General features: G+C 43.7%; 1 protein-coding gene across 4 annotated transcripts in view; it reads right to left on the reverse strand.

Moving 5' to 3' along the window:
• fut8b (fucosyltransferase 8b (alpha (1,6) fucosyltransferase)) overlaps positions 1-27,764 on the reverse strand; it is a 138,520-nt gene that overhangs the window by 47,563 nt on the left and 63,193 nt on the right. For 3 of the 4 annotated variants that reach the window (XM_015947504.3, XM_054748057.2, XM_070543723.1), the window contains 4 exons: positions 21,915-22,504; positions 11,615-11,733; positions 10,479-10,641; positions 596-710 (listed from right to left, as the gene is read on the reverse strand). In XM_015947504.3, coding sequence (XP_015802990.1) covers positions 596-710; positions 10,479-10,641; positions 11,615-11,733; positions 21,915-22,117 — 600 coding nt within the window. In that variant the 5' untranslated portion in view covers positions 22,118-22,504. The remainder of the gene's footprint in view (positions 1-595; positions 711-10,478; positions 10,642-11,614; positions 11,734-21,914; positions 22,505-27,764) is intronic. The other variant, XM_070543726.1, reaches the window with a different exon arrangement.

A 27,764-nucleotide genomic window follows, 5' to 3' on the forward strand; every position in this document is an offset into this window, starting at 1 on the left:
AGCAGTGGTGACAGCAGCTGTTAGTGGTGCTGTCTCCGCCCTGCCAGACTGACTGGGTCCTCTTCATCAAACACACCAGCTCATTAATGCTGCAGGACCTGCTGCACCGCCGCACCACCCCACTCCAGAAGCCAGCAGAATCAGAGCCAAGGAGGTGTGTGGGTGGTGGTGAGGTGGAGCGGATGTGTCCCGAGTAGCAGGTTAGAACGTCTGCGAAGACGTGAATCTGTCCGTGCCTCGCAAAGCACGTGAATGTTTGTCTTTCGTAACTGCTTAGACATTTTTTTGCACTCCTGCATAAGTGCATCTGCAGGTCCATCATTTTGCCTCTCTCCACGTGTGTATTTGTGTGTGTCTGACACTAAACCACTGACAAATAACAAGAATCCTGCTCGTCAGAGACAACCGCTGAAACTGGCTGCTTTTCATCCTTTTACCTGCTGCTTGGTGGGACTGACGCTGACAGACAAAATGGTGCAAATGAGACAAGGAGGGGTGAAAGACCAAGAATGCATGTGTGCGTGTCCGTGTGAGGAACTCCGACTGGGTCTGTGTGGGTGAGACGCTGGCATGCGGTAGGTGAGTCTGTAGATACCTGTAGGAAGGTGATTCTGTTCTGGACCAGATCCGACAGGTCTTTAGCTTCCTTCAGTCTCCATTCACCTACTCCATCTGCCTGGCTGAGGTAGTACAAGTCTGTCATGATGGACCTGTGGACGAGAAAAGCACGGCAACCCCTTACAATCCAACTGGGCAAGAGTCAGCTCATGGGAGACGTTTTTAACTGTATGAAAATGGTAAAGCTGCACCAATCAGAGCCGTTTAACTTCATGTTGGAGCGCTAAGAGGGCAGAACTTCTGGAACCTGAATAATAAAATGTTTTAAACAAACAAACAAAAAAAAAAGATTTTAAAACATGGCATTCATAAAAAAATCAAACCATGAAGTCCAAGAAGGCTGCTAGGCTTTGGGTTGAACACAACCTGTAATTTACTTTGATTTTATGTCATAATTTCTGTTCTAAAATGGTAAATTGTTTATTCTGTTTTGCAAATGTAAAATATAACAGGAGGAAAATGCCAGAGGCTATAAAAACACTGTTTTCACTATATACGTGTCTGTTTTATTCAAATCAGCTTGAATAAATCATATTACTTCATTATTTATTATCTTGTTTTTCAGTCTACATCTATTTTTAAACTACAGATACTTGTTTCTTCTTCTCATTTTATTTAAAATGAAACATATAACTAGTTATTTTAATTATATAAACAATATAAATGAGCTTTTTCCTTCCCAGAATACCAGATTGATAGTTTTATGACTGTTTCATTGCCCAACATTCAATATAAAGACCTAAATTTAAAGACAGATATTGTTGCAGGATTCCCCCAGCCAAGCTAAACATGGTCTCCATGGATGAAAAAAGGACAGCAGCGGTATCACGGTTGGCACAGAAGACCTGTAAGCCAGAGATGGAGTCACCATGGTAGGTGTGTCTTGCTTGTTTTGTCAACTCTGCCGACTGGTTACTCGTAAATTGCAGCGTTCTGACACATCACGTTCATTTCGGGTGATGCGTACAAATGACGCTTTAAATTAAAGCGAGTTAAGCGTGACAGCCATTATAAACAAGCATATGCATCAATAAAGAGCAAGTATATTCCGTCCTTTATACTTACACTTCTATGGATCTAAATACGTGACAAATACTATGAGCCAAAATACCCTGAAAAAGGGCTGCACGATATTAGGAAAACCTGCAATATTCGATAACAATGATTAATATTGCGATGATGATATTACTTGTGATAAATAAAAACTTAACTCAGGAACAAAAGTAATCAAAAACAAAGAAATAAAAAAATCATTAAAAATGAGAAAAGCAAAAGATGTGAGGAAAGGGAAAATGAACAAGAAAACGCAATCCGTGGATCCCCGGAAAAGCAGAATCAGCAGAAAGAGCAGAACAAAGCTAACTCAGGTGTTTGCTAACCATCAAAATTAAGTGCCATCCGCCTCGGGGGCGGGCATCTAACCTATGAGAACCCACCCAATTGGCCAAATAGGTGAGGAGCTCTATTTGATTTGAGCATCATGCTTCCATTTGATTGACAGAATGCAATATGTGTAGCAAACATTTGAACTGACCATTCATTGCGATACTTATCTGTTCTTTGCGATATGCATATTGCGCATGCTGATATCACGATAACGATTTATTTACGATATATTGTGCAGCCCTACCCTGACGTACCCAACATATGATACAAACTCACCCTCTTACAGCAGCTAACTCCTCTTTTCATAAAAAACGTGCAAATATTGTTTTAATAGTCATGAATTCCATAAGAAAGACAGTGAAGCCTTTGTTTTGGTGGTATTTATATGCAGAATAATCCCTCTGACGGAGAGTTATAATGATTTCATACAGGAACAACGCTGCAGCTTACTCATCCACTCTGCTGCTTACTGAGAGCAGCAGAGGCGGGGGAGACCCGGGCCTACTGCGTGGGGAAATACCTCGTCTGCACAGAGCAAGAGCGTTAAAACACAGCAAGTCCACACCGCTGCCGGATTTACCACGAGGTTCCCATTAAAGAAGGAAAACAGGAAGATGCTGGTTGATTTAGACTGAAAAGACACGTTCAAGAATGCTACGACAAGCAACACGAGATTGTGCGTTTTCACGCATAGTAAACAGATCACTTCTTCAAGATGGTGTTTTATGAGTGAAATCTGTCCACAAATGTGGAGAGTGAAGAATCAGGTTTGTGCAACTAAACCTGGATAAAACCACCTGCTTGATTTTGAGTCTCACCATTCTTTCAGATATTTGCAGAAAAACAAACATATTTGTGATGTTGACAGACAACTGCTTCTTCCTGCTCGTTAAGCTGTTGTTGGGATTAAGTCTGCCGCTGACAGCAAATCTGTGCGCCTGTCACACGCTGCCTAACATCGTGACCATCCACTCACAGACATGCCCGCAAGTTCTGATAGATACAGCTAAGGGCAGATGCAAAACACACACACACACTTATGCAAGCTTAATTTATTACTCACTTCTCAACCCAAATCAGTCACATCCTGTGTGACTGAGAGCTCTTGTACATGCGTTCAGTAGCCCATGCAAAGACACACACAAAGGAGATGAACACACTATGTCTCATTTCTGCAGTGTGGCGTGGTGAATAGTGCTATTGGAAGTGAACGTGGACAGTATCATCACTCACTGTCACAGCTTGAAGCAGGAACCACAGAGTGTGTGAATGGATCTAAATTTCTCCTCACAGAGGAGCCATCACAAACCCTGGGTGGTAAGGAGAAGCACACCTGCCGGGCTGAAGAATGTACGAGAAGGGATAAACAAACAAGCCCAGTGGGACTTGGCTCGAGGACATGGTGGGGCTATGCTAACACAAAATCCTGCTCATGTAGCTGTTTATATGTGAATTTTAGTTCTGTTAGACCTGGGTCTAGTTGCATTCATGGTAAAGTTATCAATGATGACCATCATACTCATTTAGAGTGGGAAACAGCATGTACATCTTATGAGGTAATAACTAGTTTGAGAGCAGTCAACACCAAAGCTTCAAACTCCAACGTTTAATAGCTAATTGTGTGATATTTTATAGATGCAAGTGTAAAAGTTTATATCTCATGATTTTTCATGATGGCTACAACCTGTTCCAGCTCCAATCACCCTAACTCTAACCCTAATCAATGCAGCAGTTTGCATAAATGTAAATTCATAAACTTTTGCACTGCCATCGATTACAAACAACATGGTTGTCTTTAGCAAGAATGATTTTGCTGGTTGGCTCAGCAGTCTTGTTGGAGCTAAACACTATTTCTTCTAAAAGAAACTGCCAAGGAAGAAACTACAATAGATAAAACTTTGAAATTGCACAAAAAATTCTTCAAGGGCTCTGCTATGAATTACAAAAGCTCATACCTCACAAAAAGGCCATTTTCAATACCTCTTACTCCCTGTACATCCTCACTGGCTTTATGGTGGTGTACCTCATGAATCAGTCTTTGCCCCCCTTCAATTATTGTTTATGTTTATTTATTTGGCAGACGCTTTTATCCAAAGCGACTTACAATTTAAAACCTATAGGGCATGTTGTGATCTGTGGGGGAAACCGGAGTACCCGGAGGAAACCCACGCATGCATGTGGAGAACACGCAACTCCACGCAGAAACGCAGCAGCCGAGTTTCGAACCTGCAACCTTCGTACTGCGAGGCAACAGTGCTAACAACTGTGCCACCGTGCAGCCCAATTATTCATTTTCATGCTTCCTCTTACCCACCTGAATCTAATTTATCACAATTAAATAGTACACTTCTATAAAACCTACCATTCTCAGCATTTTGGTTACTGATACAGCTGGTCTTTCTGACATAAAATCCAAAATGGCGCAGTAATTCTTAAAGGTGTGGGACACTGAAAAAAAAAACATTTTATTGATTACTTCTGATTATAATCCATCACTTTGAGTTTTTCATGCAGTCTGAACATGAAAATAGTCTCCTACACCTATCTCCTGCATTAGCTTCTGATAGAAAACAGACTGTGAAACTCTAGGCTTAGAAAAGTCTGACAGATCTACGTCACACTGTCACTTAACATTCATGGACTCATGGTAAATGGCCTGTATTTGATAGAGTGCCTTCTACAGTCCTGGAACCCCCCAGGGCTCTTTACAACACAATCAGTCATACACACATTCACACACTGGTGGTGATGAGCTACTCTGTAGCCACAGCTGCCCTGGGGCGCACTGACAGAAGCGAGTCTGCCATGCACAGACACCACCAGTCCCTCTGACCACCACCAGCAGGCAAGGTTGGTTAAGTGTCTTAACGAGGACACAATGACAGCGACAGACTGAGGGGGGCTCGAACCTGCAATCTTCCGATTACGGGGCAAGCACTTAACTCCTTTACCACCCTGTCACCCATCTTGACTGGTGACAGGGAAGGCTGATATTGGTTTGCTTGTCCAGAAATCAGCAGAAAACATCTTGACTAGCAGAAGCTAATTGTTAGCATTCGCAACTCCACCACACAGCAGAAGCTCCTCCTGGCTAGGAGTTTGCATTTGCAAACATCCACAAACTGAACGTAGATATAAAAGTTTAAAATGGATTTTATCTCCAATTTATACTGCTCACGTCATAAATCTGGCTATTTTCTTCAACTGGTGAAAAGGTTTTGAAGACTTTTGTCCACACCTGCCATGCCCCTTTTAATCCACTCTATGAAGCTTTGAATTAGCTCCATCATGTCCACTTAGATCAAAACCCTGCACCCAGACTCATTACCAGTACTAAAGGCACTAAAACATTTCCTCCCATCACTTGCTCCCAGTATTGATTTAAAAATCTTGCTTCCCACCTTTAAAGCTTTAAATGACCCACCCTTAAATACATCACAGACCTATTGACACAATATGCACACTCTTAACCACTGAGATCCATAGACTGTGACCTGATAACTGTTCTCAGGTCACAGTCTGTGACAATGGGAGGCCGGGCCTTTTCCATTAGAGACCCGTTTTCACGATACTCGCTGCCTGCAGAACTAGGACGCATCAAATCTAAATTCTCTTTCAAAACGAAACTTAAAACTTTCCTCTTTGTGAAGGCCTTTGGCAACGTCTGATATTTTTTTGGCATTTATTCTGATAGCGAATGTCTAATGGACTGAACTTGTTTCATCTTTTCTTTTAAAGCATTTTCTAACTTTAACAAAGACGCTACACAAATACCGTTTTGATGTTAATTATATGAGATTATTATGTGAAGCTTGTGGGCATCCCAAGGGCTTGACTGGCTCTAACTGCACATATTAAGGTTGTAGCTTTAATCTGACCTGATGCAGTCGCAGTAGGACGGCAGCGCCATTGTAAATATCTGTGGCGAGCAAAAGGATGTCTTTCCAAACCCAAACAAAGTTATATCACTCAAAACAGCTGGGAAACAGGGTTAAGCTCATTTGAATCATTTGGTGGCCAACTATGCTGGAAAAGCTTTTAATATTCATAAAACTGCAACCAGGGCTGCACGGTGGCGCAGTTGTTAGCACTGCCGCCTCGCACCAAGAAGGTTGCAGGTTCAGAACCTGACTGCGGCCTTTCTGCGTGGAGTTGCACCTTTTCCCCATGGGTTTCCCCTACAGATCACAACATTCCCTATAGGTTAACAATTGTACATTGCTTTGAATAAAAGTGTCTGCCAAATAAACATAAACTGTAAATATTGCCGTTCAGTTTAGGCCGGGAATAGGGAGCCTAGCCCTCTTCCTGTGCACGTCCCTCGAAATTAACGCACCACGTTCACAAGCTGCAATATACAAGTAACCAGTAGGTGGAGTTGACAAAACGAGTGGTTGTACCCCACAGGCTCGGGACTCCGTGTGGTCTGAGGTCTCTACAATAGGGCCTGCACGACTTTATTTTTTTTAAAGTCGACAGTCAAGTAATGAAAGTCGAGTCGACTTCGAGTAGTCGTTGATGACTTCATACGCTGGAAGCGGCGGCGGCGGGGTTGGGGGGGGGGGTTCGGTAGGTTCGCTGGAGTTTTTGACAATTAAAATTGCGCCCACATTTTCTAAGTTAACACATCTCTTTTAACAACGGTAGTTTCTGCATCCTACTTCAGTCCTCTCCCCCCTCCCCCTGCGCAGCAGCAGCAAACTCACTGATGCGCCTGCACCCTTTCCTGCTGCTCTGAACATTAAAATAATTATTTCATTTTCTGTTCCTCACTTCTGATTACCTTCAATGGTGTCTGTTTGTTGCAACCAGCAGGTACAAAAACTAACTTGTTTTTATTTGACTATTTTTCTGTCCTGTCTGTTTATTATCTTCCTGCATCTCCTCTCAATCCTAAAGAGAAACTGCTACCTGGGTTCATATATATTCACCTTATGAGTTACCCTTGAACTGCAGTTCTAAAAGATCTACCGACCGCTAAAACAGCAGAGTGCCGCTGCTCGCCGGCCGACTACAACGGGACAGTTTTTGCTGCGGAGTTCGAGCCGGAGCGGAGCGGAGTGGAGATAGTGGAATCTTGGGGGTGCGTCACCGGAGGACAACAGGTGATGCACCTCGCTCCGCAGCAGCGAAACGCATCAGGCACAAATAACAGACAGAAAACATGAAAGGAAATGAGCCAACATGAACGATCGCGTGTTTAATTTGTTTTTGAGGTGGTGACACCTGATTTGGCGGTGCTCAGGACGCAATGTCTGGAGAGCACGTCAATGATCAGAGCTTTGCATGCACAAACTGGTTAAGATTAGGATGGGGGTGAGGGGAAGGTTAAATTGCAAGAGGGAAAAGGTCACAGTTAGGTTAAATGTCTGTTTTACCGCCGGTGTCAGTACCGCACAGCGCGTCGCCTCCGCCTCGATCCAGACGCGCAGGGGCTCATCACCTGCTGTCTTTTCCGAGGACTGCATCTTGTCAGTCATTATCACGTAACAGCGACTAGTTGATGACAGGCATAAAAAGTCACCACAGAGCCGTGAAGTCGACTAGTCGACTATTTCGTACAACCCCTACTCTACAGCACCCTCTAGTGGAACACTCCAGCACTACAGGCAGTGCAGCAGCAAGTATGTGAACGAAGACACAGCATGCATCAACACGAGGTTAAAAAAAGCTATTATATTCCCGGCCTTAAGACGTCCAGTTGAATTTGCAAACTTTATTGAACTGAGAATCCAGATGTAAAGGTTCAAGTGACACACTGTGTGTGTTTCCTTTTTTTAGTGAGAAAATGGCTGACAGATCCCCCAATCATCAAAGACTATCTAAGCAGATGTCATAAATAAAACAAAACCTAGTGAGTCAGCTTTCCTGCTTGTCGCAGACTCTTTATTAGCAGATGGTTCTTATATCTGATTTAGCATTTATATTTGAAGTTTGAATCATAAATGTAATATTTAACTTTCAGATTGAGTTTAAATAGAGAAGTAAACTAGAGTTTGGTACAACAATAACTCATGCGGTTACAGAACTCATGCTCATTCCTTTGCAGATTTACAGATGTTGCAGAAATTTGATCTTTGAACTACTGTGTTCCGGCACCTCTTTATGATTCGTCACAGTACTTCCTGAACTAAAACACAAGCAATAAATCTAAAAGCACTTTGCAGAGAGGTGTTCGTTTTGACTAGAGGACCAGGTATAGACTTCAGTACTACAAGCTGAATGCTTTATTAGAATTTTACTTAGGAAACATTAAGGGCGAGGACGGTATCCCTCTCTCCCATGCCCGTTCTGAGCAGAATGTAAATGAGGACGCTGTGCATTTGTTCATTTTATTGCTTTTTCCACCTGCTTTCATCTGAGCTGGCTCATTTGTCTCAGGGAAAAACTGGTTAATCTGTGGAAAGGAGATTGGGATGAAAAGTAAACACAGGTGAAAATATGGTTTTTGTTTGAAACCGCGTGTATGTGGTGAGAGGACGTATGTTTGCAAAGCTACTTAGGCAGGAATGAAGAAAAACGATAGACCCTGTTGGGAGACTTGCAACAGGAACACTTAGTAAAGTTTACTCAGCTGATTTCAGAAGAGAGAGGGTGTGTCCTTGATCTTTGCTCTTTCTTACCCAGGAAACAGTGCAAATAGGGTTCCAGGCCACACTCCTGTTAAGCCCGGACCACACTGATCGTCCCTCTTCATGAACATAACCGTGACAAAAAACGGTGAATCGTGGCCATCCAGTGTGACCGGCTCAGCGACAGCCTAACCCTTAAGGACCTGTGGTGACACTGGTGTCACAACCCATTTCAAACAGCTGCTAATTAAGTTTGAAAACCCAAAGTGACATTCTATTAGGGCTGAGCGGTGAATTGCACGTGCAATTAAATTGCAATGTGACAAAAGGAGATTTTCTAATCGCAAAAGCTGCGATTTGACTGGCAGTAGTGAGTGGTTAGCACAATGCTAATATACACGGAAGAACCCATAGGGATGCTAATGCTAATATCGTTGATTACATTCTTACAAATTACGAATTGGGAACGTGCCAAATGATTACATTTGGAGTCTAATGGAAAGTGAAAACTGCCATGCCAAGCCAAGCCAACTTTATTTCTAAAGCACTCTAAAAACAGCCCTTGCTGACCAATGTGCTGAACATAAAACATAAAAGCATAAAACAGAATAACATAGAATACAGTATAAAATTAAAAGCACACTAAGACAAAAACACTAAAATCAAATAGAAATCCAAACTTTATACGGTGTTAAAAGCCAAGCTAAAAAAGTGGGTCTTTAAAGATGATTTAAAAGTTTCCAGTGAAGAGGCCTTTCCAATATGTGCCAGCAAAGAGCTCCATAGCCTGGGAGCAGCAACAGCGAAGGCCCTATCCCCTCTGAGCTTACGCTGTGTCCTTGGAACGACCAGGAGCAACTGATCAGATGACCTGAGCGACCGAGAGGAGGAGTGAACGTGCAATAGCTCAGAGAGGTAGGGTGGGGCAAGACCGTTTAAAGACTTAAAAACAAATAAAAGAAGTTTAAAATGAACCCTAAAATTGACAGGAAGCCAGTGCAGTGACGATAAAACAGGAGTGATGTCCCATCAACCAAATAAGTACAGACAGATATTTTAGTAAAGCTAGAAAACTGTAAGAGACCTGTTTGTGAGTGTTTATGTAGACGAATAAACTTGTTGATATATGTAGATAAATGTATGATGCATACACTTGTTTCGATTCAGTACAAGTTACATAGATTATTTTTTCTTGCTTCCATTAGTTGAAAATATGAGAAAAGCTCCTTGAGAAAATATTCTTGAATTAAATCGCAACTGAAATATTGGAGAAAAATGGCAGTTAATTTCCAAAATCGTTCAGCCCTACCTTCTATCCATACATATATCCAAAATATTTTACTTCTTTATTTTATTTCATTTTTTTCTACATTTTGATGTATTTATTCCAATCTGTTTTCTATTTCTAAAGGGTTAATGAGCACCCTCATGACCAAAATCAGCCTCCAGCATCATCTTCTTCAAAACCTGCGATTCCTGTCTGCAATCAACCAATGAAAATACACGAAGGGAGTGAAGCAAACAGCTAGTGACAGGTGCACGATACGAGAGTAGTGTTAGCAGCATTAGCAACAGTGGAAGCTACACATAGGAACATGTGTCTAATCTAGTAAAAGAAGTGTTTACGGTGGCACCTTTTTCCCTATTCAGCGTTGTTTTGGTGTTGTTTAGTGACGTGTGCTTTTCGGGGGGTGCACTCATGACGTAACGTCCTACTAAAGTAAGACGTCGTGCAGTCTGCCTCACTGACATCTTGGACCATACAGTGTTCCACTTCTCAGGAGTTCTCACGTGAGCAGTGCCGTGCGACAGCTGGAAAAACGCAGTGTAGTCCGGGCTTTGTACGGTGCTTCCCTTGAAGACAGAACCCAAACAGCAGCCTCTGGTGCCACTACTGCTCACCTCTCCTGGTGTCCGAGGTCCTGCAGGAGTGTGTCAGCATATTTCTGCCTCTCGCTGGCCTCGACGTTGGACAATTTCTTCACCTCACTGCGCACAAAGTACCAGAACTCCTTAACGCCATTCTCCGCCTTTCTCCGCAGCTCCTCCTGAGTGGGCCCGGGGCCTGCAGGGAGGGGGAGGGGGGGGGGGGGGGGGGGGGGGCTGAGGTTTAACAGCTCAAAATACACAAGAACACTCCAATAAAACAAAGACCCACGGTTGGTGTTGCATTTCAGGGGCAGGTTGGATCTAAGGCACTGAATCAAGTCGCGTCACAGGAAGAAACGAGGTAGGAACTGATGTGAGGAGGACTTTGCACCGTGTAAGCATTAATAACCTCCTGGCACAAAGCAGGACTCAGGAACATAACCATTAAAGTTTTTCTTCTTTCATTCTCTGTCCCTGGGTGTTACTCTGACCTCATTAAGAAACACTTGATCACTGCTTTTGTGCGTGGCCTCTCTCATGTTTTTCACACACAGGAACTCTATACCCCTTCCGAGACAAACAAACGTGGAACTGCCTACATGGGTAACGTGGTTCCGTGCTCTGGTTTCTGTGGAGGAACAGAAAAAAGAAACGGCCTGGAGCGGAAAGAGACTGTGACGATAATGGTGGAGCCTCTCCCCTCTCTGCCCCAACGCTTGGGGGATAAAAAGCTGGAGGGTATTTTTAGCTTTTTCTTCCCCCTGCGGCAAGATGGAGGGACTGACCCTGTGCTGCCCTCCACGCTCACATGTCCTTTTCAGTTTTCTCCCTGTCTTTTCCTCTCCTCTCACTCCCTTACATTGCCAGAGGGGATTCACACTACTTCCACTTCATTCACACGTTTCCCCACTCACCTGACAGCTTTCCTGCCCCTCTGACCACTGCTTAGAACTGCAAACACACACATGACCCTGTGTACTGTAGATGAGGCTGTATGGCTGCATGCACCATCATCACTGCTGGGCTACAGCAGGTTTAACACAGGTCTGGAGTGACATTCACCCTGCAGGCAGCTGAACGGCTTCATATCATATTTAAATAGCCAGAGCACATACATGCTATGCTATTCCAACACTCTGCACCAAACCTTTCATGTATATGATATTTACCATCTCCGGTGAGTTTCTGGAAGCTGTGGATCTTCTGTTTGGCCCGGGTGAGCTGGTCCTCCAGGGAGCGAAGTCTTCCAGCTGCCAGGGACCCAACTTCTGCCTGACCCTCTGGTATCCTGGAGAACAGACAAAAAAGAAAAAAAAAAAAAAAGTGAAACATTCATTCTAGAAGACATAGGAGGTGTACGAAGGGAAGAAAACAAAAAGAAATAAAAAATGCAGTAAAAAATGTTCCCCCACATCACCTGCTGCTTTTTATGCCAAAGCCTTACACTTGCATAACCGTAGGATGACAGATGATGGCGCTACAGCGATTCTGGGGGAATCTTGGAAATAACCTCGAGCACTATAGTTAGACCTCATGCTGCTAGCACTCAGAGCCCATGTTGTGAATGTCTCTCGGCTATTAACTCATAACATGTTAGCTCAACACCTCTAAAATTGTAGCAATGTTATGTGTTTTCTCAAGTCAGTTGCTCATGGCAACCACCTGCAACTTGGTTGGAAACTTGTGTGAACATCTAAAGATCTATGTTAGAGTTTCTTTAAAATCCTTTCAGTGGTTCATGAAACCTTTTGCTGAGAAACTCCCAACAGTTCACTGAGACAGGTTTGGCTTAATATCTATAAAGCTGGCTGGAAGCTGTAGCCATTTCTGTGTATTTTAAGGTCACTTGGCCATGGCAGCCATCTTGAATACGGTTTTATTACAAAAGTTAGTTAATCAATAGTTGATGTGATTCTGAGGAAAACTTTTCAAACTAACTGCTTTAAGAGATAATTTATGGACAGTCATGGTTGGCTTCAGCATTTAATGACCAACTTTTAAACATATCTGGCGAGATCGGTTCATGCTAAAAGGACGATTTTCAGCTACTCTGACATCACGTTTTAGATCAACATCTGTAAATTTGAGTTATTTACAGTAATTATTTACTGGTTAAACCTTTTAGGTCTGGAGGCCATCTTGTTTTGAGTTAACACCAAAATCTGAAGATGTAAATGGTCTGTATTTGTATAGCACCTTCTTAGGGTTCAACAGCCCCCCAAGGCGCTTCACTACACAATCAGTCATTCACACACTCACACTGATGATGATTAGCTACGATGTAGCCACTGCCGCCTTGGGGCGCACTGACCCTGGCGCCACCGGTCCCTTCGACAACCATGAGCAGGTTAAGTGTCTTGTCCAAGGACACAACAGCAGCATTTTCTGGTCGGAGCCAGGATTGAACCTGCAACCTTCTGATTACTGGACAACCAGCTCTACTTCTTGAGCTACTGCTTTCCTGACATGTATGTAACACTAAATCGTTTTTAAACTTTAAGCTAGAGCTTTAACATTGATCTCAGTGATTGATGAGTTAGAAACTTGACCGGTTTCATATCTGACCCCCCCCCCCCCCTTCTGCTGATCAAAAACTGCCCTTGACAGTTTTGTGGATCAGATAGGCGCCCTATAGGAGGCGCTCTCTACCTGCTTTATGGCTGTTAGCCGAAATGCTATTGGTTGGCATTTTCAGTTAGCTGATAGTCAACAAAAAGCACAAGAAGAAAAGGTAGAAGTTTGATTTTTCCGTTGGCATCATGGCGGAGCCTGGAAGTAAAAGTAAGAGAGTAATGTCTTTGGAGTTAAAGCAGAGAGCTAAAAAACCAGAGTGAACATCGGCGCTGTATTCGCTAGTTTGAAGGAGCCAAAGAAGACTACAAAATCACAGGCTGATGGTGGCCTGGCTTTGTTGCTACTGGACTTGTAATGATATATTTTTCCAACAGTGTGGATCTTTTAACTTTGTGGTTTATTTTAGTATTTGTCGGCTCATGTTAGTGTTAGCTCATTGTTAGCGCTAGCTACAGCAGGGTTGTTTACGACTAGCGCTACTTAAAGTTGTTTTTGAAGACCAAAACCTTTACCACACCACTGCAGACAATTAAAATGAACACATTAATCAGTTTCTTTATGATTTTACTTCATTTTAATTTTCTTTCCTGCAGAAGACCCGTTTTCTGTGCTTCAAGTGAAGTCAGATACTTCTCTCTGCATATCGACATTCTGCGAATGAATTCGGCAGAGATCTTCCACTTGCAGAGTACGTGATCTAAAAATCTTTGCTCTAATTGTCACTTGTGATTCAGGAGGCAGTGAGAACATCCAACAGTGGGCCTGATTCGAGCCGTCTCTTGCTTGGGCGACTCTGGTCTCATTGCTCAATTTAAAAGTTGCTGAAGGAAAAAAAAAACTGAGCTGTGAGGACTAGCATCTTGTAAAGCTCACTTCTGAAACTTTTACAAACGTAATTTGCTGGAACACCAGAGTCCTGCACTGGTGTATAATTTCTGAGTGGAAGGAGCAGCTCAGAATACCCAATCACTTCCAGTGTTTGTTGGGCTCGCTCTTTTGTCTTCTCCAACGTTGATCCCAAACCGATGTCCTACGCTTCACCTGGATCGTTGTGAGCTGAATGGAAAATTACAGTCAGATGCCGTTATTTTGTGAAGTAATGAGAAAATTTAAAAAGCAATTACGAACCTGGATTATTATTCCGTTTCGAAACTTTGAATGACTGATAAAGAGCTGGTGAGTTTGTGATGCAATACGGGAAAGCGTTCAGCTCTTTTTCCCCCTTTTAATTTGGAATGATATTTAATATAATCTGATACATTTCATCATTTAAACATTAAAACCCTTTCTGTGTGGTAAATACATGATATGATTTCCAATGAGTGAAATCCTGTCTGCGCGGTCCAGTTTAAGTGGTCATGAAAGCCAGTAGCTTCTTTGATGTGAGTAGAGAAAATCTACTAGTTCATTTATTCATGTTTTTGACTGTTTGGCATCTTTCATAGAGAAATCATTGTACTTCGTGTGTTCATTTGAAATTTGCAGCCCTCTTAATACCTTTTCCTTAAAGGTGTTGAACAGTCGTTTAATCAATACATTTCCAGTGGTCTCTAGCAGGAGTGAATGCCTTGTAAGTTGTACTCCGGGGGAAGAAAGCTCAGATGCACCTGAATCAGGAAGTACAAGTCAGCTGGAGGAGAAAGTAGCTTCAAACGACAGGATTTTGAGTCTTATTTCCTGTTATTTGGACATCTCTCCTCTGATTGGCTAACGTGACTCTACCACTGACTCTGTTTGCTCTGTAATGTTGTTTTATCTCCACAAATAACACAAGCCTGGAGGAGTTCTGCTGTGTGGTGGAGTTGCTAATGCTAACAGTTAGTTTCTCCTAACAGATGTTCTCTGCTGTTTTCTGGCCGTTAAAACAACAACAGCCTTCCCTGTCCATGTCCATGAATGTTAAAGGTGTGGCTGAGTGAGAAAAACATTTTTTTTAATTGGGGCGACGGTGGCACAGGAGTTAAGTGCTCGCCCTGTAATCGGAAGGTTGCAGGTTCGAGCCCCGCTCAGTCTGTCACTGTCGTTGTGTCCTTGGGCAAGACACTTAACCCACATTGCCTGCTGGTGGTGGTCGGAGGGACCGGTGGCTCTAGTGCTCGGCAGCCTCGCCTCTGTCAGTGCGCCCCAGGGCAGCAGTGACTACATTGTAGCTCACCCCCACCAGTGTGTGAATGTGTGTGAATGGGTGAATGACTGATTGTGTTGTAAAGCGCCTTGAGGGGTTCCAGGACTCTAGAAGGCGTTATATCAAATAGAGGCCATTTACCATTTAATTACTATTTCTGATTATAATCGGTCACTCTGAGTTTTTCATGCAGGCTTAACATAAAAACGGTCTTCTACTCCCATCTCCTGTGTTAACTTCTGATAGAAAATAGATGGTGAAATGCTGGGATTAGAAAATCCTCACACTGTGATGTCACACTGTGAATAAGCATTCATGGCCTGACCCATCTTGGCTTGCAGCCGCCTACAGGAAGACTTTAAAATCGTTTTTGCAGCGAGGAGAGAGAGCGGAGAGTGTCTTGGCGTTAGTGACTTTGCAACATGGCTGAACGTGTTGTGTTCTGTTAGCCAATCAGAAGTGAGGTATGTACATATCCATATTAATAATGAGCCATCCAGCTGTTTTCAGCCCATCTTCCCACCAGTACATTTCTGCATCTCAGAACAGGAGCATCATAGCTTTTCTAAAAGACTCATAAGGCACTGTGACAGCTGCCCTGCTGTCACACCTCAAGTGAATGGCTGTCTGGTAATGTTTTATTTTGAATATGTGAGTGTTTTGTTTCTATGGATTGACTGTTTAGGTGACTTTATGGAGTGCACACATTCAAATTCAAATTCAAAAAAACTTTAATCATCCCAGAGGGGCAATAGTTTCAGTACAGAAGAATTGGTACTGTGGTCATTCGCAACAAGAGTCGCGCTACCGTTAATTAGATGAAAAGGGGATTACATGAGGATAAACTGGGGGAGGGGAAAAAAAAAAGGCACACCAGAGTTACTCCCGGCAAGGCGTAGCTTTACTACGCAAAAAAAAAAAAAAAAAAAAAAAAAAACGCCTCAAACATATAAGCACGCACATCAACAATTCACAACATGAGACACCGAGAGGAAGGCGGGGGGGGGGGGGGGGGGGGGGCAGCCCTATGGCGCTCAGCCACTGTAGCCACAGGTGGGAGGGAGATCTTGGGAGGAGCGCAGAGCACATTGACACCTGCAGGTTGATGACCTCGCCAGGCTGAAGTCCACCAATCCGAAGGCGGGGGGGGTAGGTCGGGTTTTCACAGCATCTGTCTGCATTCCTCCTTCCGTTACTTATCGGTTTTAGGTGTTTATATTATTTAATATGTTTTTCTTTGAGTTGCCAGTGGCCTTGGAGTTGGAGCAGCTGTAGCAGATCACTTGGGCTAATCAACACCATTGGGTCTTACCACTCAAGGGTGAAGATTCCCGTGTTTGTGTATTTAGTTATTCTCTTTTGTAAATAGTAGTTGGGTTTTGATGTGAATGCACACGACCAATGAGCTTTGATTTATTTCTGAACAGGACCTGCAACGGTCTGGTCTGCAGACATAACTGCTGTAATCAACGGAGCTTTTATCTCCACTGTGGAAACACAAGAATTGACTTGGTAAAGGTAACATGACACCTGAAATGTCCTTAACACTCCTCATTTATTGTTCATTAATAACGTAAAACCAGCTAATAGTGCTAAATTAAAATTGCACAAGCAACTGAGGGCTTTCATAAAGACAATAGTGATAGCAGGGTTCTTGTCCGCCTTGTGCAGCCAATGCCTTTGTGAATAATGCACGACTGTGCTCAAAAGCACCACACACACGCCAGAGACTTATAGATGAAACTCTAGCAGAAGTCAGTTTCTCATTAAAGCTAAAATGATAAATGTTTGGACAGAAACTCAGCTGAGCTAACCTAATGCACAGCCATACACCACATTCACATTTAACCACATTCATCGGTGTTACAGCAGCATATTTCCACCATTTAGTCAATTATCTCTAACTGATAAATGCAAATGTATATTAGCATTTTGACAGCGCTACGCATGTGAACCGTGAAGAGCTGTAGCACAAATGAGCACCGGAACATATTCAGAGCAGCAAGTTTCTATCAGTCAAATAAATAAAAACTGCAGCAAGAAATGGCCAAGGAGACGAAATGTAGTCTGTTACTTAAAAGAGAAGACGCCTCTGTGCGTTAACCGTAATGAGTTATCAAGGCATGCAAACTCAATTTGCTCCTTGAGTAAGGAACATTGTCGCTGTGAGGCATAAACATGAGCTACCTCCCTACGACACAACCCCCCACCCAACGCTCCATGTATTCTCCATGTAAATAATGAAGGACGACCATTTGAGGAGTCATACTTGTCCTAAATCTGGAATATTTTCTTTAGAAAATCAGAGAGGAGTCTGTTTCTGTTTCCTGACACAGATCTTTGAAACCAAACCCAGTGACATTTCCTGCCTGCGTCTGAGCTCCATTATCTGTTGTTAGACCACTTTCAGCAGCTTCCACCGTGCCCCACGCTGCACCACTGTGTTACACCACTGTACATAAAAATAAGACTGGTTGCATCATTTCCCAGGAGGTTTAAGTGCTGCTAAAACAGTGACATAAATAACTAGATATCTCCTTGAACAAGGCAGAAGAAATAGGCCAAAGCAGCTCAGACTAATTAGTGGGAACACGGTGTAGAAGTTATCTAGTATACAAATTGTTAGTGAAGTTGTAGTCAGTCAGGCGAAATGCATCCAGAACGAGAGGCGTCGATATAAAATAAGCTGTTTCAAAACCAAAAACAAGCAAACGATCCCTGATAGTATCTCTGGAGGACCCGAAGCAGAGATTAGACCAGGCAGCTGGATTCAACAAGGTCTAAATAAAACAATAAAGGAAGGGTTAACTCTGACATAAGGGAGGCGAAATGCAAATATTAGGACAGATGCTGAAAACGAGAAGTAAAGCTCTAAAAGCACAGTGTGAGGTTTAACACAACCCAGTGAAAACAGCGGTCCAGATGCCGCACTGCCAGTTCCAGCCCCTGCACCTGGCAACCACGGAGTTCACGGGCTGATCAGAGCCAGGCCAAGCAGTTTGAACTCGGAGGGGGGGGGGGGGGGGGGGGGCTGCATGACAATACGGTGTGTGCACACTATATTTGTGAGAATAGATGCAAAATATTCCAGCTCACTTCAAAGGAAAATGTATGTGCTGACCTGGAACGTCATGCTTGTGGATGGAGACGTAGAGCGTCCGCTGCAGTGTAGATAAAAGTGGTTCTCCATGGACATGATTTGCTTTTACATTAAGAGGCAACATGCCTGCTGCTAAAGCCATGCACCCATGCATAATTACACATGTGATGTGTCAGACACTTGGCCTGTATGGGCCACTTTCCGACCACTTGACTCCAATAAGTCAAGCTGATAATGGACAGGAATGCAGCCGAAGGAAACTAAAGGGTGGAAAACTACAGCAACACAACAAAAGCTTGATGCTAGCTCTCAAAGCAAAACAGCGACTTTTACATTATTATGCTGTAAGTGATGAGGCAGATCACTTTCTGCCTCATTAATGCTGCTGGTTCTCCGTCATATCAATAGATCCGCGTTCCAGACTCCCATGTTCTGACGCTTTGCTACATCAACAGTGAGCCAGCTCTGCTCCGAGCCTGTCGAGACCACAGACGACTCCAACAACGGGCCTCGTGTGTGCCCGAAAACCAGTTTGGTTGACGGGAGCCAGTGTATCCTTTCTGGGCCGATGCAGAGCTGAAAACCACCCCGGTGACTTTGACCTCTTCACACAGAACTAAACAAATGTCTTTTTACACTTATTTACATTCTCATTTGCCATTTGCCAATGAAGAACCTCAAATCAGGAAGACTTGTTCTGCAAGAAGCAGCTTTGTAGCAGTAAGTGTATTGAGGAGAGCGCTGCAACACTTACGTCAGCGAGCAATTGGGGTCTAATGGTCAATAGCCTGCGCCATTAAAAGACAATTCCACTGAAGCATGTAAAAACAATTTGTCAGGGATGCTCTCCTCTCTATCTGTCCCATATATCTGAGTCACATGCCTCTGTGTGTGCTAATAATTCCTGGGATCCATTTTACTTGCAGAAGGCATTACATGGGTTTACAGCACTGCATCAACTGAAACAAATCTACGCAATACATAAATCTCTTTTAGCGCCTAGTTTCTGACATTGCTGCACAACAGCAAACAAGTATGTTGGCCCTGAGGTAAGCTGAAATAACAAATAAAACCGATTAGGGCAATGATTGTGGTCTCTGCAACTCTTCTCATCCCCTCAGTCCTCATTTTTCATTTCCTCCTTGCTGCTCTTTACTTAGTGCGGTCCTCGCGCCATCCATCATGCTCCCATCCTCTCCTCCTCTGCATCTTCACCGCCTCCCTTCTTTTCCTCTCCCTGTTGGCAACGCCATGGGGTGGAGGGGTTGGCGTACGGGGGCATCGATCAGGTCCTCATCGCTCAGCACAGCTGTCACTTTTACCCTTCGTTCCCTCTGGTGTCGCACCGTCAGGCTGGCGCTGTCCCCGTCTCCATGGGAAAAGTGGCTTCGTGCCTGGGGTGACTGACAGCTGTGGAGAGGGCGGAGCCAGACACGCCGAGCATCTCGACCTCGTGCTCACCTCTCATTAATGCTGCCGGGTGATTGGTGGGTTGGCATGCTGCCTGTCACTCAAATCACTCAAGAATGTCCTGAATCACTGGACGGCATCAGCGGGCCAGCTAGGTGATTCTAATCTGAGTCCAAACGGTTGCTGATTACCCACACGGGACAGTTCTGTTGTAATGCATGCGCACGAGAACTCGACTGAAGGGGCAGAGCCAGTAAATATCATCCCATCAGTGATCATCTGATCAACAGAATCTACGCCTTATGCAAACTAACTGCTGTAGAGCAAATAAACAAATCCAGCAGACATCCTGTCAGATATATAACAAATGCATCACACTGCCTGATGATGCAAAACACATCTATCTGCTGTGGTGTGATGACAATAACCAAGTTAAACCCCACTCTGATCTATAAATCAGCTTTTGGCAGTGCAAGAACTCAACATGATGTGATTTAATGTCTGTTTTATGGGTTTAAGTCTCTCCACGGCCAATCAAAAGAAATAAATGTACTAATGTGACAGTTAGGTACTTTGGATGAACTCTTCCTTATTCATTCGACGCCAGCAGGCTGCTTTCAAAGAGCCGATTCTGGTTCTGAAAAGACACGCACAGGTTCTTGTACTCAATTCTAATCGGCACCGGCTGTAACGAGTTAGCCACTTGTTACCTAGTCAGTCATTATGTGACGCGGTGGAGGAAGAGCAGGATGAGGGACAGCTTACTAACAGCCTCCTGGTGTTTACGTTAGGATATGAGACACCACAGGACGAGGGGTGACGGCTCTCTCCTCTACAGCTGAGCAATTCACACACAAACCTGCACAAAGAAACCGAGATGAACAGAAAATAACCCCTGCTGCTGCTGATAGCTCACAAAGCTTAACCCCAGCAGCCCAGCCGCCTCCTTTTGGCGAAGCGTCCTGGATCCTTCGCTGCAGCTTAGTGAGACTTGAGGAGGTGCTGTAGCGCTGCCCCCATAAACAACTGCGGAGGCCTCAGTCCCAGATCAACAACCGAACTCAATAACAAGCAACAAGCATGCTGTGTGTCGAGGACCCATCTGGACATCGGCTGAACGCTGCGCTTGTGTTTTCCTGCTTTCCCCGTCTCGTGAATTCCACCTTTGTTTTTGAGCCAATTCTGAATAATTACAAAAGCAAGGGATTTAATCAGAGAGTGGCTGTCTGAAGCGATGTGTGTGTGTTGCTGTGTTTGTGTGCGCTCATGAGGACCCAACATCAAAGTGAATCCGAATATCACAGAGGAACAGCAAAGCCAACATCTAAAGCTCTCCTTTAAAATCACACACACACACACACACACACACACACACACACACACACACACACACACACACACACACACACACACACACTAGTGTTCAGAGTGTGAAGAGAAACACTGTCAGCATGTGGAGATAAGAGCAGAACCATCTGTCTCTCCGTTACAAATAGCCTAAATGTGTGAAAGATGCTGTGTGGTTAATGGACTCGCGCAATGTGCTATTGTCTTCAAAAATAAGGGAATCTGGTGAGGTGAGTGACACACCATCAATCTGTCACACTCAGCATCTCTCACACTACTGATCAGCTTTTCAAACTGTGAGAGGGTCATCTGACTGAGCCGTGTTTAACCACGAGCCACACAAACCTCAACGTTGCTTCCTAACGGCCGTGTTCTTCTGTCGCGTCGCTGACTGGATTTGGAAAAACAAGGCGTTGTCTCACTGAACGTCTGCAGAATTAAACTTTTACTGACCAGGCAGAGATTTACAGACCCTTAAAACAGAAGAATAAATCTAAGAAATTACACTTTTTATCTTAATACTGGCTCAGGAATGACCTTCAAAACCTCAGTTCAGCATTGATGCAAGGATCGGCTTCTCTAACAAGCCTTTTACTCCCAGCTTTTATCATGCCTGTTTTATTGAAAACGAACAGGACAATTTAGGAAGACTAAGAGAAAACGAACCAATTAAAGGCTGACTAATACCATAGAGGTGGATTTTTTCATTTCTGAAGCAGACGGTGTGGTCTGGAGTTAAAAGACGGTTGAGGAATTTAGAGATTCCTTTCAAACTCTTGGACTTGAGTCCCAAGCCAACACAAAGTGTATGGAGAGGAGAATGGTAGGAAAAGAGATGGTGGTGATTTATACATCAACGGAGTACAACTTGGCCAAAAACAAAAGTTATCTTGTCAAACATGAGGCATGCTACCTGAGAGATTCGGCCATGCGCCGCAGATCTTCATTCTGTTGCTTGAGTCGCTCCAACTTGGCCAAGATCTTGGAGAGCTCCCTGCTGGACCGCTCTGGGTGCTCGCTGTCCCTCACCAAATGACCACCGATGTAGAAGAGGAGCGTGCCCCAGGCCAAGAGCACCAGGGTAATCCAACGCCATGAACCTGCCCAGGGCCGCATGCTTCGGCCACACCCACCAAAAATGCCTTGTGGTGTGCCTGTCCAATCCTCCGTCCTGCCTGGATGCGCACGCACGCGTGTGTGCTCCGTCACCAAAAATGCCAAACTACTAATCTTTGCACTGGCATCGTTGCAAATGACAGATGAAAGGGTAATGAGTGTGCCAGTGGCTGAGGGGAAGCTATTAAAAAGCAAGGAGAGCTTCTCGAATGATCCACCAGCCAGTCTTTAATGCTAAAGCATGGCTAGCTGCTTCCAAAGGCAGTATTCTGATGGCCTTAGTGGTGTCTTCTCCCTCCACCCAGCTCCGTGTTGTCCAGTCTCTCCAAGTGTGCAGCACCTTTCCCCTCCAGACCTGCACGAGTCCCGGTTTATTCACGCTGCATCCTGTACAATCACAAAGGAGAAGTGTGTCAGGTCAACTCACTAGGTGATTTTGATACGCAAACAAGCTCGGAAAGTATTTGAAGACTTGCAAATACTTCCTAAGCTTCTTGGTCAAATAGGAGCTAATAAAACCAATTCTCCTGAAGAGAAACCAAAGCAAAGAGACAGACAGCGCTCTTTGGAAACGGTGCTCAGAAGAGCCGAGATGCTGCTGACTGGTCTCGACAGAAGCCTGTCTCAGCAGCCTACAGGATTGATCAGCATGACACTACAATTTACATTTACACAGTGATGTGCAGTCCCTAAGCTGTGCTGTCGAGATGGGACACGGATGTTCCACTTGCTGCATCCTGCCTGTTTGCACATTACATAGTACACTCTTGTACTCGTGCAAAAACCAAGTCTCTGAAAAGCCACACATGCAAACACAAAAGCAGCCACAGTATAAAAAAAAACAACATCTTTTATTCCCTCCCAACCACACCTTCCCCCAACCACAACCCACTTCCAACACCTTATCCCTCCATCGTGGTTAAAGCGCAATGCTTAGTGAATTTAGTCGACTAAATTCTACAAAATCCTTAAGCCTTTCCACGTTCCCAGACACCCACCGCCACCTTAGTAAGCTCTGTGACAGAACGCAACATTGTCAAGGTGATACAGTGAACTAACAGAGCAGAATGGGGAGGGGGGAGAAAGAAATCCCCTGATCATCAGCTCCCTTCATCCCAAAGCAGCAAAAAAGATGGTGATGGATGCGTGCCGGGTGTAGGAAGCAACCTTCGCTGTCAACCCCCCAACAAAGCTCCGCCGTACAACCGAGAACAAACGTGTGATTGGATGAAGACTGGCAGATGTGTGTGTGTGTGTGTGTGTGTGTGTGTGTGTGTGCCATCATCACAGCACACTAGAATAATGCCAAGAATCTTTACATGAGTGGCACCAATTGGGATGGGTGTGATTGACATGCTGCAGTGTCTCTGGGGTTTCTGTCTGTGAGTTTTCAAAACAGGGGAGGATGTTGCTGCTGGCGTTCGCCCGGCAGCAGAGAAATAGGTTAACAGCAGCTCGTATTTACCTTGGTAGTCAGGTTGATATGTAGGACAGTAAACGGTGCCATGATATGAAACTAGAGTCGGCTCAGGTGTCAGTGGTGAAAAGTGTCCAGTAGGGAGCAGCTGAGATCAGTGAGATAAAGAGAACTATTCGGTTTCGTCGTTTTGAAGAAAACTGAAACAAAAATCAGAGCGGATGTTCCTTCCTTGCCTGTGCTGTCGTAGGAACAAACCTGAGCTGACGCGCGGGAAGCTCCTCTTTATGCATGCAGCACAACAAAGTGCTGAGCTGTGTTTTATTATGGAAAATAAGAGGTGCGAGGGGATGGCACTCCCCTAGCTAATGCATGATTGGGACTTCACTAAAAGCCGAGGAGACTAAACTCCTGCCACTGCGTTTGAGGAACCATAATGAGGGCCGAGTGCAGCAGACAAAAGCTGAAACTTGCAAAACTGCTCAAAGATCACATCTGGTTTGAGATATTTTGTTCTAAAAGTTAACGCAGAACTTTTACAGACAATGCAAAAAAAGAGGGTTTTGTGGGCAAAAGGGTGGAATGTCTTAAGCTCCATATCAACCCGACACAAACTTAGTTTTCGAACTTCCACTGAAGCATTTGAGTCCCATAACTTTATCAAAGTGCTTTATTTATTTGCCATTTTTAAAGCAAACTATAAAGTAATGTATAATAAATACATAAAAGAAGTCAACCCAGTTAAATATGACCGCCACAGTTCCATCCACCATAACAGTAAATGGCTATTTTACATGTTTTGAGCAAAGCGGTGTGGACGTAGCTGAATAATTCATGTACTATCACATCTGCAGTGTATCCTAAAGAGGTCATTGTCCACGGGGGGTGTGAGGGGTTCTTGGTCCTATCAGGCAGCATTTAAAGATATGGTTCACTCGTTTAGTCAATATATTTACAAAACGGTTTTGAATGAAGGCAAGGATGACTGCGAACCTTCACCAGCAATCAATCAATTTATTTGCGGTGGTCCCTAGCAGGAATGACCGCCTTGTAAGTCATACTCTGGGGAAAAAAAGCTCAGTTGCATCTGTTTCAGGAAGTACAAGTCAGTTGAAGGAGAAAGTAGCTTCAGACAGCAGGAATTGGATTCTGATATTTGGACATCTTGCCTCGGATTGGCTAACATCAACTTGACTCTACCACTGACTCCATTTGATTTGCAAAGTTGACGTTTTATCTCCACAAATAACACAAGCCTGGAGGACTTCTGCTGTGCGGTGGAGATGGTAACGGTTAGCAGGGTTTCCCCCAGAAAACAAGTTAAGCCTGGCGGACCGGAGCGTCAGGGCAGGTGGGGGTGAGGGGTAGGTTGGTGTATGAATTCCGAGTTCCGTTGCTTGTCCGTTACAGCGTGTGTGTGTGTATGAAGCGGACGGTCCTTTCCGTTGCTTGTCCGTGACAGCGTGTGTGTGTGTGTGTATGAAGCGGACGGTCCTTTCCGTTGCTTGTCCGTGACAGCGGGGGGTGGGGGGGATGGTGCGTGCACATGCACGTGCACAAGATCTGCTGCTGTTTCTCACCAGTATCAGCTGATGAAGGGCCCTACTTTTGTTTCACTGCCATGCGCCGTTCGTGTCAGCGGACACGGTAGGGTGGGGGGAGGGCGGGGCAGGGCATGACGCTTAGCCTGGTGGGTGCCAAGCAAAGCCTGGTGGGCTGCCAGGCTTATAAAGAACTGGGGGTAACCCTGGATTGGCTTTTACTAGATAGCTAAGACATTCTCTGCCGTTTCCTGGAAGCGAAACCAACAACAGCCTCCCCCGTCGTAAGTTAAGATGGGTAAGTCCATGAATGTTAACTCAGTGTGACAGAGTTTTCCATCAGAAGCTAATGCAGGAGATAGGTGTAGGAGACTGCATGAAAAACTCGTGACTGATTATAATCAGAAATGTTTATTAAATTATTTTTTAAAAGGAACGTACACATTTGTTTTTTTTTTCATTTCCAGGAAAATACAACTATGCAACTATTGAGCCCACACTGAGCATCGCTGTGTCAATTTTGCATCTGTTTACCAACTGCCACAAAGGCTGGTATAGTTGGAGCTATATATTTTTAGCCTGGATATCTAGACAGACCATAGCAGAGGCAAAATGATCTAGCCACACTCCACTGGAACCTCAGCAAGCTCAAACAGTCCTGGGTCTTGCCAATCCCAGTGCTGTATTGGTTTGATGGACTGGATGATACTGCGACTGAGCGAAACAACAAAGATGACGACACTCATTTGAAACAGCTTTTGCATCAACTTTGGACTATTTAGACTTTAGGTCAAGAGCAGACAGAGGTTCTTGAGTCTTCTTTTTAAGAAAAATAACACATTAGCATTTTCTTCTACGGTGTATGGTAGACCCCCCATTGACTGACGTCTGTAGCGGTGAGTATGTCATTCAATTCAATTCAAATTCAAATCAAAAATACTTTATTAATCCCAGAGGGAAATTGATTAATGTTGTCCAATAACATGCAGAGATTATCTGAAAGGAATCTAGGGATGCAAGGTATTAGGAAAAGCTGCGATATGCGATGACAATGATTTCTACGGGTAATTTCTACAAATATTAATCAAAATGTAGTTGAAAATGAATGAAATGATACCCTGTTGTTGAAAAATATTGGCAGCTTTGTAACATACAACCATAAAAATCAGGTCTAAAATTCATGGGAGAGGGTCCAAGTCCTGGACGATGCCATATTAGATGCTATGTTTCGTTCTACGGAAGCCCTTGAGGACAACATGCATTTACCGATTTGTAACAACTGGTTACAAAATTTCACCAATCATAAACTTTGTTGTTTTACACATTTACCTCTTCATATGCTGCCAGTGGTGAAAGGGAGTCTGGTATTCTTGTCATTTTGCTGAAGTTTGCCCTCCCCGGGGCTTTATGACCCTAAAAGGCATCTGTTGGTAAGGTCTTGCTCTAACACAAAAATACAGCATTGCTTGCTACGATCTAGGTATCTACTGCCCCCTATCGCCAAGAAAAATACAAACTGTCACTTTAATAAAAGGAGCACCAATGTGATTTTTTTGGGCCAATACTGACATTAATATCACTGTTATGGCCAATAACCAATATATATATATATATATATATATATATATATATATATATATATATATATATATATATATATATATATATAAACATATATATACACACATGCTGACATTTATGCTTTTGATATCAGCAAGTTTTGAATAGACTGAAAATTACGCAAGCTGAAATTTTGAAAGGAGTTACGCTTCTATGATGATTACCATCACTGTCACAGGAGTAAACAATTACACATCATCACCCCCACACCTTCTGAAACAAATGCACAAACGGAAACAAGATGGGAAAATATTGGTTGTTAATATCGGCCCAGTATTGCTCATCATACCTATACCGATAAGTTAATAAATGACTAACATCTGCCGATATTGATGCGGATATATCGCGCATCCCTAGTTTAATTTTTAACATGGAGTTTGCACAGTGACTATATTCAGTGGGCTTTACTTTAGCAATGTATATGAAATTTTACAGTATGGGTGCTGGAAGAATATTTGACTTCGTTGACCAAAAACATGTGCTTTGATGTGGACCAATCATTGACCCATTGCATTACTCAAGTCACTTTGAGCTAGGAAAGAATGTATTTTCAACAAGGACCTAAAAAATACTCATAAAATTAATCATGGAAACAAAGCCATGCATGAAATGTTAAAACAAAATGTGAGTGTTTGTATAGGAAGGTGTGCTGTATCCTTAGCTTAGCTGAGTGGAATGATCTAGAGTCTAGATCAGGGGTGCCCAATCCTGGTCCTGGAGGGCCGGTATCCAGCACGTTATAGTGGTTTCTCTGCTCCAACACACTTGATTTAGTGGTTGAATAACCTGTGCAGCAGCTCATCAGGCTCTTCAGAAACCTGTTAGTCACCTGCTGATTGAAATCAGGTGTGCTGAAGCAGGGAAACAACTAAAACGTGCTGGACACCTGCCCTCCAGGACCAGGATTGGGCACCCCTGATCTAGACTCTTTAGTAGAAGCAGACAACAATACTGAGTTTAGCTGAAATAAAATAAAACACAATCCACACCAAAAATTATTTTTCAAAGACAGATCATCACCTTCGAAAGAGCAAAACCCAAAGGCTCATGGATTGATTTTGTTTTGAAA

The sequence above is a fragment of the Nothobranchius furzeri genome, chromosome 2, assembly GCF_043380555.1.
Source record: "Nothobranchius furzeri strain GRZ-AD chromosome 2, NfurGRZ-RIMD1, whole genome shotgun sequence".
Classification (NCBI taxonomy): Eukaryota; Metazoa; Chordata; class Actinopteri; order Cyprinodontiformes; family Nothobranchiidae; genus Nothobranchius; species Nothobranchius furzeri.